General features: G+C 50.1%; 1 protein-coding gene across 15 annotated transcripts in view; it reads left to right on the top strand.

The window, feature by feature from the left end:
• PPP6R3 (protein phosphatase 6 regulatory subunit 3) overlaps positions 1–3950 on the top strand; it is a 125271-nt gene extending 121321 nt beyond the window's left edge. For 8 of the 15 annotated variants that reach the window (XM_027531753.1, XM_027531745.1, XM_027531754.1 and 5 more), the window contains one exon: positions 1738–3950. In XM_027531753.1, coding sequence (XP_027387554.1) covers positions 1738–1789 — 52 coding nt within the window. In that variant the 3' untranslated portion in view covers positions 1790–3950. The remainder of the gene's footprint in view (positions 1–1737) is intronic. The other 7 variants (XM_027531750.1, XM_027531756.1, XM_027531749.1 and 4 more) reach the window with 3 other exon arrangements.
• Positions 3951–18315: the final 14365 nt, after the last annotated feature.

Below are 18315 nucleotides of genomic sequence, written 5' to 3'. Positions count from 1 at the left end.
TATTGTGCGCTGCCTACAACCTAGCTAACCCGCCTGCTCTGGAGTCGTGGCTCCTGGGTCTGCTTTCTCTGATGCGAGTGAGGCAGGCCTGTGGGAGCAGTTACTGGGCTCTGGAGTGCAGGGTGTCTGCCCCAGGGGAAACCTGCTGTGTTCTTCTCCAAGCCTGGAGACATCTCCCAACCTGCAGGCCTCAGGTGGCGGAGGAGCAGGAAGGGAGGGAGGGGGGCGTCACACACTGGGAAGCGGTTTGGTCCTGGTGATAGACCCACAGAGAACACGGGGGCATGAAGACTGCCTGCTGCCGGCTGAAGGACTGGAAGGGGTGCTCTGGGAAGCGGACTCCTGACCACAGGGACAGAGGCAGGCTTGCTGATGCAGCATGCCGCATTCCGAGAGCAGCGTATGTAAAGCGGTGCTGAAGATGGAGACAGCTGCTTGGGACTTCCGTGTGCAGTCTTACCCTCGGGTCCATCTACCAAACATGAAGCTTTAGGTGCACTGTTGACTTAAAGATGTCTGTTGCCACAAAACGTTACCTCTCAGTGTTGATCAGGTGTGTGTGGTGTTGTGCCCTTGGTGTGTAGACAGGCATTTTCATACGTTGTGGTCCTACTAGTCTCTGTGGGACTTACTGTCTCCCTTTTACAGGGGGAAAATAAGCTGAGAGAGGTGGAGAAATGTGCTGAAGATCACACAGCTTGCGGGTGGCGAAGGCAGGGCCCGTGTCTCTGTGGCGTAATGAGACAGCGTCCAGTGTGGGTCATGTCTGCCATGTGTGTGGAGCTGACTTCACGGGTCTCTGTTGGGACTGACGGGCTGAAGCGGTGGACGCCGGGTCAGGAGGCCTTGTGCTGCCCACCGTCAGCACTGTCTTCTTTCCGGGGTCTTCTCTGGAAGGTGTTGGGAGCACCGTGAAGGATCTCCTACGTGCTCCAGTTGTGTTTTTGGCAGGAATGTCCTGGGTACCCTGTCATCACACACACACACACACACACACACCCCTGTCATCACACACACACACACACACACACCCTGTCATCACACACACACACACACACCCCTGTCATCACACACACACACACACCCCTGTCATCACACACACACACACACACACACACACACACCCCTGTCATCACACACACACACACACCCCTGTCATCACACACACACACACACACACACACACCCCCTCCCCCCAGCGTTACCCTGACCTTTGCTTCATGGGAATACGTGTTACAGGGCACGCCTTTGTTCTCAAAGTTGGTCCTTTTAAGACAGACTTTTCTCTTGTTTCCCCTCACCCCTGCCCTACCTCTTCTCTGAGAAGCAGAATCCTACTTTTCCAAGTGAAATTTCATTTGGATGGCAGTGCATGGAACATGAAAAGCTGTGCTGAAGGAGGGGTGATCAGATAGCTACCGAAGGCTCAGGGAACAGTGGCTGCAGACCGCTGGCCCTTCTGTCCCCCTGCTTCTGGTGGCGAGGTGGGGAGGGCCTCCCAGCACCTGCTGCTCCGTAGCTCTTGTCAACTCAGCCAAAGCTTAGAGCTGTGCGGTTAGTTTCTGGAGCTTTAGGAGCATTCACTTAAGAAGCGTTTTGTGGGGTGACTCCTGAATGCAGGCTTTGTTCTAGGCCCGCCTGAACAGTGTTCTGATGGACGTCGTCCACCCCCTCCAGGGGGGCGGCACGGCGTTGGTCTCTCTGGGAGTCCTGAGGCCGTCTCTCGCCCCCCTGCAGGACTGAGCAGCTGAGCGTGCCGGGCGACGTGGCGGTCAATGGCCCCGTATGATGAGGAGCCCCCCATGCTGCTGACCGAGGGCTGCGGGCGCCGCGCAGGTGGGGCTCCGGGCTGCGTGGGGAGCCCGCCGAGCCACCGCCGCTGCACTCACTCTGCAAGGGATCAGGACCAGCAAGCTTTCTATTCTAGTCTAAGACGCTGTACAGAGAAACCCAGACGTGTACAAATGTTGCACATTGACAAATACCAAGAATTTTTGCGTATGTTTATATTGTATTGTTCTAAATAATGGGTAGCCTGTGAAATAAGATCTTGCCACCCATGTAATAATAGTAGTAATACTATAGTTAAAATGGCTGTAAGAATAGTTTTATAAAAGTGAATACACAGATCTATTGTATTTGAAACATAACTATTTGACAATTATTAGTGTGACCAAAGTATTAGGCAGTTTTCATACATTTTTCACCTTGTACAAAATTCTGAATTCATTTTTCTTCCAGGTTGACAAGGAGTTGTAGGATTGAAATGCCCTCTAAGTGTTATTTTGGTTGTTCTAACTTACAAAAGTGATTTTGAATAAGAAATATTTGGTGTTCTTTTTATAACCAGTTTTTAATTGGTAACTGTTTTCTGTATTGTTTAAAAACGGATCAAAAAATGTAAGTCTATTGGTAGAGATTAAGTATTTATTGCTACAACTTAGTTGATAATTGTGTTACTGTAAAGCCATACGTTCTGTTAAAGTCTTGTTTGCTTGAACTGTTTATCCCTACAGGTGAAACACTAGAATATTGGGAGTGTACATGGCTTGTGGTTTGGGTTTTTTTTTTGTTTTATGTTTTGTTTTGGTTGTTCATCTGCCTTTTAACCCATTCACCAAAATTTACCTTGTTAATAACAAGCATCACCAATGAACATTTCAGAGCAATCTGCATCTGTAACATACCTGAATCGTATTAGGCAAGTCAGTGGGGAAATGCTCGTGCTGCTAATGGAATTAGAGTGCGTTCATTTTACAGGCTCGTCTTTTTAAACTAGAAACCAGAGTCCAGCACCTCAGCATGTTCATTGTTTTACTGTACCTTGTGAGGTTTTCACTCGTAAATTCTAAACCAGTGTATTTTTTTTTAGAACTGGTTTGTGTACATATATAGTGATTATGGATACTAATTCAGTGTAATTTATAATTTTCTATGTCGATATAAAAATACATCACAGCCTTCTCAACAGCTGCAGCAATATAGCGCACATTGCCGCACAGTCGGGTGGAAGGGTCAGATTACGTCACCTCTTGCTCTTGTAGATGCGAATCAGTTTTTCATTCTGTGATAGAAAATTATTCACGTATTTTTACATCATTTGTTTTTCCTGACCAGTATTTAAAACCAAAAGGATATTCTGAAAAATGGCCAACGATTTTTTTAGAAATAGCATCCCAAGCAGCGTGCCTAAACATTACATTGCATATGGAAATAAAAAAAATCAAATGTCTAATGCCTTATTTCTGGTTTACTTTTCCACTGTAAATGGTGTGGAGGCCCTTGGTGAGGTTTCCGGAGGCCGACTAGCCCCCAAGGACAGTGGGGCCAACCGCGTGCCCTGGGACAGTCAGTGGGGCTGCCACACTGGCCTCTGCACCAACTCAGGGACCCTTTCTGTCGGGAGCTCCTCTCAGAAGACACTGTCCTCGAGCACGCTCCCCTGGACCCTCAACGCCGCCAGAGGACAGGCCTCCCCTCGCTGGTCTCAAGGGTGCTGACCGACGCGGCCCGACCTCGGGAACTGCCGGCGGCCGGCGTGCCCTGGTCTGGCCTGGTGGAGAGCTCTGCAGGGGCCGCCTGGCTCCAGGGCTGCACACACAGTCCCGCACCCTCTGGATCTCCTCGGCCTCTGCACCTTCCCAAGGTAAACCCGGCATCTTGTTCATCCCACCCGCTGCTGATGGAAGGGCCCTTGGGGCTTCTCCTTGGGGTGTGTCCTGCTCGTCTCGCCTGGCAGGGAGGGGACACGGGTGGGCAGTGCAGAGCCTGTTGGGAGTGGGAGTCTGCCAGCCCCAGGGATTGGAGCGAGTACACGCTCATTGAGTTTCTACTTTAATTTTTGTGGGTTGGCCCTACTGAATGCAAGACTACAGATGTCTATAATACCAGACCTGTATTTAAAAAAAGAAAAAAACGACAAAATAAAGCCTGGTTCTTTGTTTCCAGAAGTCTTCTCTGTACCTTGCTTGGGCTCTAGTAACCAGACAGGGTTTGGGGCCGTGAGAGCACACCACCGGATTCTGAGGGGTCGGGCTCCCTGGCACAGGATCCTGGGCTGGCGAGAAGGAGCCATGCTGGGTGACGAGCTACACGCGTCCTGCCCCCGCGGCGAGAGCAGGCGGTGTCGACGGTGGGAGCACCGTGAGCCCAAGTCTTCCTGCTGTGTGTGTCCTCCGTGTTTAGCGCCTCCCCAGCCTGGGGCTCTGGCATCTAGACCCAGCAGTAACTTGGAGGTGAAACTTCTCAGTTGTTCCACAACACCACCGCCATGGCACAGCTGCTCGCTGTCCCTGTTTCCCCATCTGTTTGCATGAGAAAATGTCCCCCTGGTTGGTACCCGTCCTCCAGAGCCAGCTGGTCACCAGGCCCCTGTGTTAGTCTGGACACACACCTCTACGTACCTGGACACCGCGGGACCTGCCAGGCTCTCAGGGCCAAGGCATCAAGGGCACCGGGGCCAGCTGGCACTGACATACTCACAAGTCACTCCACCCGCACAAGATGGAGAACTTTTCTGTCTCAGCTGCTTTTTCCGTCACATGGGAAAACCACAGCAATGAGTTCATGGATATAAAACAAGAAATGTTAGTATGAACGCCCTGCTCGCTTCTCCAGCTGCTAATGTCACCTACTGGCCTTTGCAAATCTTGGCTTCGAGCCTGGGTTTGAGCTGTTTACAGCCTGCACCTCTGGAGAACTCAGGTGCCTTCGCTCCAGAAAGATGGATTTAGTAATTTTCCTGCCCCAGGGTCAGCTACCTCTCGCGTCTGGCGCAACACCTGTGTTCAGTTTTGTCGGGACGGAGCCACGCCCCTTGCTTTGTCCACTGTCTGCTGCTCCTGGACCCCGGGGACAGGCCAGGAGTCGAGTTGCTTGCCTCACTCCACAGCCAGCCTCTCCTTTGATTCAGTTTCTTTGTCTGCTTCCTGTTCCTGTCCTTACTGATGCCTTTCCTGCTGAGCCCTTCATTTCAGTGGTCAGTGTCTGGGCTTTTCCCTTACCATCTCTGCCAGTCCTTCATCGCTTACCTAGTGAACAGAACAAAGTGCTGCCTTTGAATTTGTTCCCTGAGATGGCTTGTATGTGCTGAAAGATGAGGGCCACTCAGCTGACGGTGTTTCATACCACATGACGTAAGATGTTGGGTGGTTCTGTTTTTATTTCTCCTGTACGGTTCTCTGCTTGTTAACCAAAACTGAGATCTTCAAGCACTGTCCTAAAAGCTTTATGTGCATTAACTTTCCTTCACAGCAGTTTTATGAGATGGACGGCTGTCCTCATTTCACACAGGGATGAGAGGGGCACAGATGTTAGTTTTGTGAAGGTTAACTTCAGGATTTAAAGAGCAGTGCTCAGTGTGGAAATGCTCAGCTCATGTCAGCTGCTGCTATCAGTAGCTGTTGGTTACTGTGGTACACGACCAAGCAGGTCGTTATGGTGTTTATTTTTTTCTTAGAATTTGTCAGTTTGGTGTCAGAGTAGAGCAGTGAGTGGAGACTGTCAAACATTGTTTAGTGGCCGGTAGAACAATAGAATGTTACAGGCATTGCAGTAGGCAAAGCCAGGTAGTGAACAAAACACGGACCAGTGTGTGTATGAGAATCACACTTGGCGGGGTTACAAGAGCAGTGGCTTCTGAGGGGCGCACACTTGCTTCTGGTTCCAACCCCAGCTGGCTGCTCTCGTGGTCACTGGCGTTGTGTAGTTGCAACAGAGGCCATGTGGCCTGCAGACCCCAATACGTTTATTCTCTGGCGCTTACAGAGAAAGCTCGCTGGCCCCTGAAATAGGTCAGTGAAACGGAATAGAAGCCAGGAGTACACTCACAGGTACATGGTGAGTTAATTTCAACAACATTGCCAAGGCAGTTACACAGGGAAAGGAAAGTCTTTTCAGCCGGCAGCTGGCTATCTGTATGGAAAGAAATTAACCTTGAATCCTGTCAAACACCATATACAAAAAATTAATACATAGGAACTGACGGGGGTCTCCCTGGTGGTACAGTGGTTAGGACGTAGCGCTTTCACTGTTGAGGGCCCAAGTTCAGTCCCTGGTCAGGGAACTACGATTCCCCAAGCCACGTGTCTGTCACAGCTTCCCCCCACTCCCCCCAAAAAAAAAACAGAACAAAACAGGCGATTGATCTAAAAACGTAAGTATTTACATAAGCTTCTAGAAGAAAACAGTAACTAGCTTTGCAATGGGCAAAGAATTCTTAGGACACAAATCACAAGGGAAAAGAAATGAGGCTGCCGTCAAAATGAAATTTTTCTGCTCTTCAAAATGAACAGGTTAGACCGTGGACCGCCAGGACAAGAGTAACGTCTGTGAGTCAGACAGAGGACTCCCATCCAGGAAATAGAAAAATGCAGCTGAAACAATGCGGGGAAGTGGAACCAGTGGGAAAGACGAGCACGTCATCACCAAGGAGTCACACGAGTGACCAATAAGAACATGAGCGATTGTGTCGAGTCACCAGTCACTAGGGAATGCAGGTTAAAATCACAGGTAGCTACCCTTTCCCCGCTGGCAGAATGGCTAAAATTAAGACCAACATTACCAAATACTGATGAAAATGTGGAGCCAGTAGAATATATGTCCATGAAAGATATACAAGGATGCTTATTATCACTTCGTTCATAATAACAAGATAAAAACATGTCCAACAGTGGGAAAATCGGTAAGCAGATTATAGTATGTGAGGTCACAGCTGTTTACGGAGGTCCATGCAGGTGGGAGGCTGCAGACAGCAGCTGGGTGGGCTCCTGCTAAGTTGTTTGAGTAGTGTCCAGCTCTGTGTGCCTTATGGACTGTAGCCCCCCAGGCTCCTCTGTCCATGGGATTCTCCAGGCAAGCATACTGATGGGGGGAGTTGGGGTTTGCCATGCTCTCCTCCAGGGGACCTTCCTGGACAGCAGCTGGATGGACTCACTCATAAAACAAGTGGGAAAAGGGAGCCAACCTCTGTCTGGTGCTGCAGCTTCCCTGGAGCAGCTGGGACCTCATCCTGGATCAGCCTGCCCCACAGTGGGCGACTCCATCCAGAATATTCTAGGGTCCCCTACACAGAGCAGGCACTTGGCACCATCACAGGAGATGGTTTGAGGCTGGACAGACTGTCATAAAGCCATTAGTCAAAAACAGTGAACTCGGAGAAAGAAAGAATCATGCCACCTCTGAAGAGCTTACAAGCTGAAATTCCAAGATTGATGTACAGAATTCTAATGTTAACAAGAAATCATCCACTTCCATAACTAGGATCCACTTCAGGTGAAACTGATTTTATCAAACAGTCTCATAAAGACTATATTGTCATCCTGTTTATTTAACTTCTATGCAGAGTACATTATGCAAAATGCCAGCCTGTATGAATCACAAGCTGGAATCAAGACTGCTGGGAGAAATATCAACAACCTCAGATATGCAGAGGATACTGCGCTAATGGCAGAAAGCAAAAGAGCCTCTTGATGGAAGTGAAAGACTGAAAAAGCTGGCTTAAAACTCAGCATTGAGAAAACTAAGATCATGGCATCTGGTCCTATCACTTCATGGCAAATAGATGGGGAATTGACGGAAACGGACACTTTATTTTCTTGGGCTCCAAAACCACTGTGGATGGTGACTGCAGCCATGAAATTAAAAGAGGCTCCTCAGAAGAAAAGCTATGACACACCTAAAAAGCAGAGACATCACTTTGCCGACAGGGGTCCGTATAGTGAAAGCTTTGGTTTTTCCAGTGGTCACATACAGGTATGAGAGTTGGACCGTAAAGAAGGCTGAGCTCCAAAGAATTGATGTTTTTGAACTGTGGTGCTGGAGAAGACTCTTTGAGAGTTCTTGGACTGCAAAGAGATCAAACCAAAATCAATCCTGAATATTCACTGGAAGGACTGATGCTGAGGCTCCAATACTTTAGCCACCTATGTGAAGAGCCAACTTATTGGAAAAGACCCTGATGCTGGGAAAGATTGAGGGCAGGAGGAAAAGGGGGGCGACAGAGGGGATGGTCGGATGGCATCACCTACTCAGTGGACATGAGTTTGAGCAAACTCTGGGAGACAGTGAAGGACAGGAAAGCCTGGCATGCTGCCCATCCATGGGGTCATAAAAAATTGGACACAGCTGAGCGACTGAACAACAGCATCAGGACTCAAGTAAGGATATTTAGGAGGCTCAAGGAGAAAAACAAAGATACACAGAATGAAGACGTTCCTCCCCACCCAAAGAAAATTATTGTAAACAAAACATCTAGAAGAGAGGAAAACCAATCAGAAATCTTGTAAAGGAAAAACACAGCCAGTAACATTTTTTTAAAAGTCAGTAGACAGGATCAACTGTGGACATAAGTAGAGGGCTGACGGGTTAGAAGATAGTTCTGAGACCTTAGGCCAGAACCTTGCATGCATGCGGAGAGAGCTTGCAGGGCTTGGTGGATTGGTCAAGGCTGTAGCATGGTCTGAGGAGAGTTGCAGAAGATTGTGGAGAAGCAATGTTTGAACAAATACTAGCTGGTTATTTTCCAGAATTAGAAAAGACATTCTTAGATTGAAGTTGTATTTGGAATTCTAAGCAGGATAAAGAATAATTCCTTAGCACTTGCTCAGTTGATTTGAAAGAGTATGCACGGGGTATCCTTGAGACAAAATAGCGTTTTCTGGTAAGTAAATGAAATTTGTTGGTCTCATTAAAGAACAAATGGATGACCAAAGGAAAGCAGGTCTGTAATGATTATGTAGTTGTGGGAGCTTGGAGGTGGGGGAAGCACACAGGAATATACACCAGATGGGATGTACCTTGTTAATAGAATGAAGAATAAAAACCATACGATCTCAACAAATGCATAAAAAAGCATTTGACAGAATTCAACATCGTTTCGTAATAAGAAAACTCTCAGCAAATTGAGTATAGAAGGAACATACACAACATAATCAAGACTGTATATGACAAGATAAGTGATTCCATTTCCTTCCAATAGTTACCGTTCAGTCGCCCAGTCGTGTCTGACTCTCTGCGACCTCACGGACTGCAGCACGCCAGGTCTCTCTGTCCTTCACCATCTCCCGAAGTTTGCCCAAGCTCACGTCCATTGCATCAGTGATGCCGTCCAGCCATCTCATCCTCTGAGGCCCTCTTCTCCTGCCCTCGATCTTTCCCAGCATCAGGGGCTATTCCAATGAGTTAGCTGTTCGCATCAGATGACCAAAATACTGGAGCTTCAGCTTTAGCATCGGTCCTTCCAGTGAATATTCAGGGTTGATTTCCCTTAAGATTGACTGGTTTGATACTTCTGATAAATACCCAGAATTGGGATTACTGAATCATATGGTCATTCTATTTTTAATTTTTTGAGGAAACTGCATACAGTTTTCCAAAGTGGCTGCACCGATTTACATTAACTGTACAAGGGTTCCCCTTTCTCCACATTTTCACCAGTATTTGATAATGGCCTTTTTAACAGGTGTGAGGTGGTGTCTCATTGTAGCTTTGGTTGACATATCCCTGATGGTTATCGATGCTGAGCTCCTTGCTATGCTCCTGTTGGCCATTGGTATGCCTTCGTAAAAATGTATATTCAGGTTCTTCGCCCACTTTTTAATTGGATTATTTGGGAATTTTGCTGTTGAGTTTATGGGGCTTCCCAGGTGGCACTAGAAGTAAAGAACCCTTCTGACAGTGCAGGAGGTTTCAAGTTTGATCCCTGGGTTGGGAAGATCCCCTGGAGAAGGGAATGCAACCCACTCCAGTATTCTTGCCTGGGGAGTCTCATGGACAGAGGAGTCTGGCAGCCTTCTGTCCCTGGGGTCGAAAAGAGTCGGACACGACTAAAGTGACATAATCTGCGTGCATGCATGTATGAGTTCCTTATATATTTTGTAGATTAATCCTTTGTCAGGTATATGGCTCACAAATATTAATATGTTCTTCCCTTTGTAGGTTGCCTCTTCATTTCATCATTTGTTTCTTTTCCTGGGCAGAACCTTTTAGTTTGATGTAGTTCTGCTTGTTTACTTTTGCTGTCAAAACAAACAATAATCATAAAAATATTTTATGATTTTGGTGTCACATCCAAAAAGTATTACCGAAACCAGTGTCAAGGAACCTTGTCTCCATGTTTTCTTCTAGGAGTGTTTATTTTCACGTCTTCCATTTCAAGTTAATCTTGCAAGTGGTGGAAGACAGGAGTCCGACGTCGTCATCTTGCACACTTCTCTTCTTTCATCACCTTGCCTGTGTCGTTCCTTTGTCTAAGGAGCACATGGTGGTGTTTCTCTCTATGTAATGTGTTGTTTTTCTCTCGTGCAACTTTGAAGGTGTCCTCTTTGGCTTTGGCTTTTAGCAGTTTGTTTATGATGTGCCAAGGTTTGAGAAACTGGGGGTGATGATTTCTTCATGTATCTTTTCTGCCTTCTCTTCCCTTCCGTGCCCTCTCCTCTCCTGGGATCCCAGTTACATGGGTGTTAGACTGCTTCGTGTCCCACAGAGCTCTCAGGCTGTCCTTTGCCCTTGGTCTTCTTCCTCTTTGCTTTTTTGGTTAATTTCTATTGACCTATCTTCAAGTTCACAAGTTCTTTCCCCTACCATCTCCTTTTTGAGCCTATCTAGTGAACTTTTCATTTATGTTATTTTACTTTTGGACTCTAGAATTTTGATTTGATTCTTTTTTGGAGTTCTCTTTTCTCTGTTGAGATCCCCATCTGTTTTCTCTTTAAGACTATGTTTTTCTTCAGCTATTTGATCATTTAAAATTTAATTCCTTGAACATATTTATAATAGCTGTTTCAAAGTCTTTCTGCTAAATCTAACCTCTGGGTCCACTTGGGGTCAGTTTCTGTTGACTGCCTTCTTCCTGAATTTGAATCACAAGTTCTTGTTGCTTCATGTGTCTAGTTATTTTGGGTTGCTAATTGGACAGCATAGGTAGTATTTTACAGCCACTTTGGATTCTGTTACATTCTTCTCAAGATTGTTGGGAGTTAACTGACAGATCTGAAACTTAAAGTCTGTCTCCTCCACGGTGTGTAGCAGCCGGCATTTCTGCTCAGCTTTTTAGCTTCCAGCTGTAGCCTTTGTGGCTTGCCCTCTGCCTCTGCATACTTAACGGAATTTATACTCAGATTTGGAGGCTCAGCCCTTCTGTAGCTTCCTTGTCTGGGAACTTGACACCCAATTTTCCAGCATCTCTGCCAGTCCCCACTCTATCTTATGACACTTAAGCCAGTAAGGCTTCAGCTTTCTGCCGCTAACCTCTGTGTGTAGAGAGAAGACTCGTAAATATCACCCGGCGCGGTTGTCTTTTAAGGGTAGATGCGTCTCTCATATCTGTCTGCTTTTTTACCGAGGTCCCTTAGAGCTCTGCTGTGCGTGTCTGGTTTGGTGGTTATCTAGGGATCTGGGCAGAGTGTTGTTTTGTGGGTGGGGCTCACCATGCAGCTTGTGGGATGTCAGTTCCCCACCAGGAATTGAACCCAGACCATAAAAGTGAAAAACACCAACCACTAGGTCACCAGGGAATTCCCCTGGGCAGAGTTTATACTCAGATTCTGGGTCTAATTCCCTTCTGCTTCCAGGATTTCTCCCGTTTCCAGCTTCTCTGTCACCCTGAGCTGGAAGATTGTGACTTTCCACTGCCGTGACTGTGGAGCATACCGCATTGAGGGGCTGGCCTTTTATGCCTTTTCAGTCATTGACTGTAGCCACCCCTGGGCAGGATGCAGAAACATGATCTCCATCCACTGAGGGCATGTCTCCAGACAAGGGGCCGTCCTGAGAGGCTCACCACCAACACCCACAGCAGCAACCGTCCCCGGCCTGGGAAAGTGGATCCATCCGAGGGGCGCCAACAGCAAGTCCCCCCAGGGTATCCCCTCGTCCTCCTTTTTGCTCATATCCTGACATACTCTTTCTGAACTCAGGGGAAGCCCCAGATTTCTGTCTAAAACACCACCCCCACCATGATTCCAGGCCCCTAAGACACCACCATGGAAGGCTTGCTCAGGGATCTGTCTTCCTGGTCAGACGCCTCTGTCCCAGGAACTGTCACCAGTATCCTGCCTCAGGGATGAAATTACACGCTGGCTTGTTTCATATGATCCACTCAGACGCTGCCCTGCTCCTCGGAGCTTCCGCCACGCCAGGGTGGATGGAGAGGTGATGCCTGCAGAGCAAACACTCAGAGATTTCCTTGAGGGAAATTGTATTCTATTTTTTGGCCACGCTGCGCATCGTAAGGGATCTTAGTCCCCCAGCCTGAGATGGAACCCATGCCCTCGGCTGTGGAAGTGTGGCGTCCACTGCCACCCTCCCGGTGCGGGCCCAGGTTCAGTCCCTCATCAGGAAGTGACCCCACGTGCCACAACGAGGACTTTACATGTCACCAAGATCAAAGATTTCGAGGGCCAGAACTAAGGCCCGCACAGACTAATAAATGCATGATTTTTAAAAGCCTGTGGATTTCAGGGCCTTTCTTCTGTGGCATGATTTTGCAGAGAAAATAACAGTTGGTGTAGACTGGATTGAAAGGCGAAATCTTTCCCCTCTGACTACAGCATCAATAGTGGCTCAGACGGTAGAGTCTGCCCTCAGCACAGGAATCCTGGGTTCAATACCTGGGTCGGGAAGATCGCCTGGAGGAGGGAAAGGCTATCCACTCCAGTATTCTTGCATGGAAAATTGCATGGACAGAGGAGCCATGGACAGAGGAGCCTGGTGGGCCCCAGTCCACGGGTCGCAAAGAGTTGGACACGACTGAACGACTAACACATTCATCTAACAGAGTGACATCATTTTGCAGAGAAAATAATGGAACAGTTTGTGTAGACTGGACTGAAAGGCGAAAGCCACTAGGAAATAACTAATAAAGTCTTTTCCCTCTGATTACAGCAGCAATGCAAGTTCATTACACAAATTCCAAAACGTAGACGCGCAAAGGAAAGCAAGCCACCTGCAATTTCATCACCGGCCTTACGCATTCCTTACCTTTTAAAGTGTCTATAAATAGGAAAAGGACTGCGTCAAGGCTGTATATTGTCACCCTGCTTATTTAACTTATATGCAGAGTACATCATGAGAAACACTGGAATCAAGATTGCTGGGAGAAATATCAATAACCTCAGATATGCAGATGACACCACCCTTATGGCAGAAAGTGAAGAGGAACTCAAAAGCCTCTTGATGAAAGTGAAAGAGGAGAGTGAAAAAGTTGGCTTAAAGCTCAACATTCAGAAAACGGAGATCATGGCATCCGGTCCCATGACTTCATGGCAAATAGATGGGGAAACAGTGGAAACAGTGTCAGACTTTATTTTTCTGGGCTCCAAAATCACTGCAGATGGTGACTGCAGCCATGAAATTCAAAGCCGCTTACTCCTTGGAAGGAAAGTTATGACCAACCTAGATAGCATATTCAAAAGCAGAGACATTACTTTGCCAACAAAGGTCCATCTAGTAAAGGCTATGGTTTTTCCAGTGGTCATGTATGGATGTGAGAGTTGGACTGTGAAGAAGGCTGAGCGCCGAAGAATTGATGCTTTTGAACTGTGGTGTTGGAGAAGACTCTTGAGAGTCCCTTGGACTGCAAGGAGATCAGCCCTGGGATTTCTTTGGAAGGACTGATGCTAAAGCTGAAACTCCAGTACTTTGGCCACCTCATGCGAAGAGTTGACTCATTGGAAAAGACTCTGACGCTGGGAGGGGTTGGGGGCAGGAGGAGAAGGGGACGACAGAGGATGAGATGGCTGGATGGCATCACTGACTCGATGGACGTGAGTCTGAGTGAACTCCGGGAGTTGTTGATGGACAGGGAAGCCTGGCGTGCTGCAATTCACGGGGTTGCAAAGAGTCGGACACGACTGAGCATCTGATCTGATCTGATCATGCTCTGCTTCACGGCCTTGTCTATCATCTGTTCCTCACATGTCAGGAACAATTTATCAAGGCCATTCAAGTGAACTGAAAAACGATGTTTTTAAAAAGGGCCTTTCTTTTTCTATCTTGATATTTCTTGGATGAATCCTGCCTCTGAGTTCTGAGCATCTGTTTCATCATGATACAAAGAGCGTGTCCATGTTAAACACCAAATCCTAGGAGGTGCTGATTTCATTGGGGCTGGTGTTTTTATTTTAAAATCTAGCCAACACAAAATGTTCTACTTGGTGCTTTTTCCACCTTTGAAAAGAGAACCCAGCTTTTGAGCACCAGGCAGAAAGGGGATCCTTTTCAGAGAAATGTTCAGCCCAGAGTCCAATGCCTGAAAACAAGTAAAGCCGCTCCATGTAGAAAATTACAGGCCCCATAGATGCATATGACTGATTGCGGCTAATGCTCGCTGCTGCCAATTATCCTTATTAGCACACGCCGTCAGGCCCAAAATGACATTAATTACCACAAGCAGTAGTTCACTTGTGGGAACGGTGCATTGACAAAAAGGTTACCCTGTCCGGAAATTAATCATAACCTCCGCTTTGTTGGAAATTCAGGAAAACGGGGAAAAGTAAGCGAGTGAATTTTTTTAAAAAGGTGATGAAAGTTACGCAGTAATTTTTCCTATTATTTTTCTACTATTTTATTTTCTCTGCTAAAGTGGACGAGGGCCATTGTATGCTTTTTTTAAAAGAAAATCTGTGAGTGAGAGGCAAAATTACTTGCATTAGTGTTCACCCGAGACATTAAGGCCATTAGGGAGGTCATGCAAAAGAGCTCCCCAAGCTGAGCTTGGGAGAGGGACCGGGGCGGGCCTGGCGATGCTCCTCTACACCGGCCCGGAGCCCCTCACCCAGAACCAGAGCCCAGCCCCATAGCCAGCTCTTCGCGAGCCCCTGGCCCTTCCATAGGCGCCCAGCTCTGCCCTGAGTGCCTTTCCCTGCCTGCACCCGGAGGGCCCTGTGGCCCTCCCGCCCTGTGGCTGCTGGGTCCCCGCAGGAGGGTGGAGGCTCACGGCGGGGGATTCAGGCGCAGAAGAGAGCCAGGCCCCTTCCAGCACACCCCCAGCTCCAGCGAGAGGAGCCCGCACCCCTGACCTAGGCCAGACCGTGTGTCTCCCAAGACAGCGCCCGAGCCCTGGGCACCTTGCTGGGCAGCGGGAGGTCGGGAGGGGAAACATCACCCTCCTCCCCCTCCCATCTCCCGTCCCCCATGTCCCCCCAGGGCCCCAGGTCCTGAGCTCAGCTCCTTCACCCTCAGAGGCGGGGTCCATGCCATCAAATCCCGAATTTTCTGCAGGCACTTCACCTCTTGGGAGTGGCCTTTGCCATACACAGGGATGGGGTCACCAGGCCCACCTTCAGTCTCCTGTCTAGTCTTGGTTCAGCTTAGCTCTTGCTACACGCCGAGCCCTGGGAACCCTGTGGCCCCACCGTTTGGAGCTGATACTGTGCGGCAGGGGTGGTCCTGGAGCACAGAGGGTCAGAATGAGAACACAGGGCGCTTAGTCATCGGGCCCAAACCAGCGACTCGAAGGGAAGACTTGCCGCACGACTTAGATACGACGAGGTGGAATTCATAGGGACCCGCTTGGCACAAGGCTGGCTCCCTGAAGCCTCCACCGTGTCCTGGAGCCTCGGGGATGTGGCGCCCACACCCCCGGCCCTGTCGGGTCCAGTTCTGAGTGTGGTTGTGTGTGGCTGAGGGTCACTCACGGGCACTGGTTGCTCCACAGGTTCCCTTGAACTAATGACCAGTTTGTTTTTGCAGAAACACAAGGCTGCATACTTCATTCCAGGCGCTGCACTCAGCTGGCCCTGGGCACGTGGGGTGCAGGCCAGCCCTGTCCTTGCCTGCATCTAGGCCTCAGGTGACATTGGAAGGCCCGGAAAGTGTCGTCGGGGCACGAGGACTTGCGTGGCCTCCTGCTGCCGTCCCTGCTGGGGCCCTGGAGCCCAGCGCAGCTGGCTCTGATTGCAACCCTGGAGCACGTTCTGGGGGGCTTCACTCTGAAAACAAAGCATCACCGTATCTACATACAGATCTCTGGCGGCTGATGAGCCGCAGGCGAGGGCTCCGCACCCCGGGGGTCGCTCACTCCAGACTGGACTCAGCTGGTGCTCTGCCAGTCAGGCTTCCCAGGCTATCGAGAGGCCTCTGTGACCTCCTGTGCTCTCTGACCTTGCCATGTCTCCCCAGGGTGGACGAGCTGAGCCTCCCTGGGAAGGTCTCCAGGCACGGGCCTGAGTGTGGCAAGGGCGTATCCGTCCTGGGGAGGTGGTGGGACAGGCCCCCACCCAGCTGTCCCTGTTGAGGCGGGAGACACTGCGGCCCTCCGGCCTGTGTCCCCAGCCCGGGAGGAAGGTGGGGGCCTCAGGCCTCGTCCTCACTCTCACCTGGGGGGTCTGTGCTGTGGGTGTGGGGGGCACAGGCCTTGAGGATGTGCTTGTAGATCACAGGCTCCCTGCGGCTCTTCTGTGCAGACATTGGCCGGGGCAGGGGAGGTGCAGGGAAGCTGCCGCTGGCCCCTGGCGGGTAGTGTTCCCACCCTGGATCAATGGTGCTGAGCTGGGAACCTGGGCCTGAAGGTCCACTTCTGAGCCTAAAGGCAGAGCAGGGCACGCGGGAGGAGATCGGAGACCCCAGAGGGCCTGGTGGGCCTGGCGATGGAAGGAGTGGTGTTCCCCTGGGCTGGGCCCTCTCACTGGGCCAGAGGAGCCCGCCAGGCGGGAGGGCCCAGGCTGGGGGCTCAGGTGGGCGTCACAGGCACCTGGGGCTGGGGAATGGCTCTGGGGAGGCCGAGGCCCAGGTGTGTGAGGGTCCCCAGAGCTGCGATGGGGACGCCAGGCTGGCGGGGAGCAAGACCCTGGCTCCTCAATGGGCTGAGGGAGCTGAGTCTTCCCAGCCCTGGTCCTGGTCCTGGCTCTCCCAGTCCTGGTGGTCCTGTCTCGTGGGGCCTCTGGGTGGGACCTGCAGCTGCCACATCTGGGACCGCTGCCTGGTCCTGGGTGACGGCTCACAGGGGTGAGGTCAGAAGGGGTGCAGGACACAGCCCTGACCACAGCCGCTCTGGGGGCAGCAACCTGCAGAGCCCTTCTAGGTGCCCTGGCCGGGCCCCACCAGGAGGCTTCTGTGCAGGGTCCGAGGGCTCCCCAGGCCCCACTCCCGTCCTGCAGAAAGCGGGGGGCTGCCGGCCAGCTGCTTGTCACTGAGAGCCCACGTCCTTCTGTCACATTCGGGCTGTTTCCTGGTTTGGCTGCTACACATGGTGCCTCTGAGGACATTCTAGGGTGTGTCCCCAGGGAAGACAGGGCCACAGTCCAGCTTGGGTGGCCCCGCAGCAGAGCTGTGAGGCGTGGACGTCCAGGTTGACCCGAGGATTCCGTCCCAAGGGGCAGAACCTTTTACGTTCTCCCCAGCGAGGTGCGAGGCCGCACCGGCCTGCCCCCTGTCCCACACGAGCAGCGGTCGCGTTTGTGTTGCTGGCCAAAATCCTGGTTTCCTCTGCCCACTGAAGCTGAATGAAAAATATGGAGACAGAGTTTGGAGGAATAGAAAGGTGGCTTTAGTTCTCACCTGGCTCACCCCTCGAGGACTGTGCCCCCGCCCCCGTGAGGAGTCTAGGGGCTCATATAAGATGAGGGATAAAGGTGATAGGATCTCGATTTCTCCCTTTTGCATTGTTTCAAAGACAGGCTGGCATCAGTAACCCAGCAGTTGACTGGCGTTTCGGTGGCTCTGTGGCCTCCTTTCTGATAACCACAAGGGGAAGGGTGTTGTCAGGGTAAACGCCGTGTACAGGATGTGTTTACAATAGAGTCCAAGGAAAATTAGATGTGAAGTGTGGCTCCTGCAGAGTTAGGGGACAGGAAAGCCAACTTACAGACATACAGAGTTAGGAGCAGTTAAAGTAAAAAAATCGGCTTTCCAGATAGCTCAGCTGGTAAAGAATCTGCCTGCAATGTAGGAGACCCTGGTTTGATTCCTGGGTCAGGAGGATTCCCCTGGAGAAGGGATAGGCTACCCATTCCAGTGTTCTCAGGAGGATTCCCCTGGAGAAGGGATAGGCTGCCCACTTCAGTGTTCTCAGGAGGATTCCCCTGGAGAAGGGATAGGCTGCCCACTCCAGTGTTCTCAGGAGGATTCCCCTGGAGAGGGGATAGGCTGCCCACCCCAGTGTTCTCAGGAGGATTCCCCTAGAGAAGGCATAGGCTGCCCACTCCAGTATTCTCAGGTTTCCCTGGTGGCTCAGTAAAGAATCCACCTGCAATGCAGGAGACCTGGATTCGATCCCTGGGTTGAGATGATCCCCTGGAGGAGGGTATGGCAGCCCACTCCAATATTCTTGCCTGGAGAATCCCATGGACAGAGGAGCCTGATGGGCTACCGTCCATG

The sequence above is a fragment of the Bos indicus x Bos taurus genome, chromosome 29 (genome assembly GCF_003369695.1).
Source record: "Bos indicus x Bos taurus breed Angus x Brahman F1 hybrid chromosome 29, Bos_hybrid_MaternalHap_v2.0, whole genome shotgun sequence".
NCBI classification, from domain to species: domain Eukaryota; kingdom Metazoa; phylum Chordata; class Mammalia; order Artiodactyla; family Bovidae; genus Bos; species Bos indicus x Bos taurus.
Note: the sequence above shows the minus strand (reverse complement) of the source record. Positions and strands in the feature narration are given on the sequence as shown.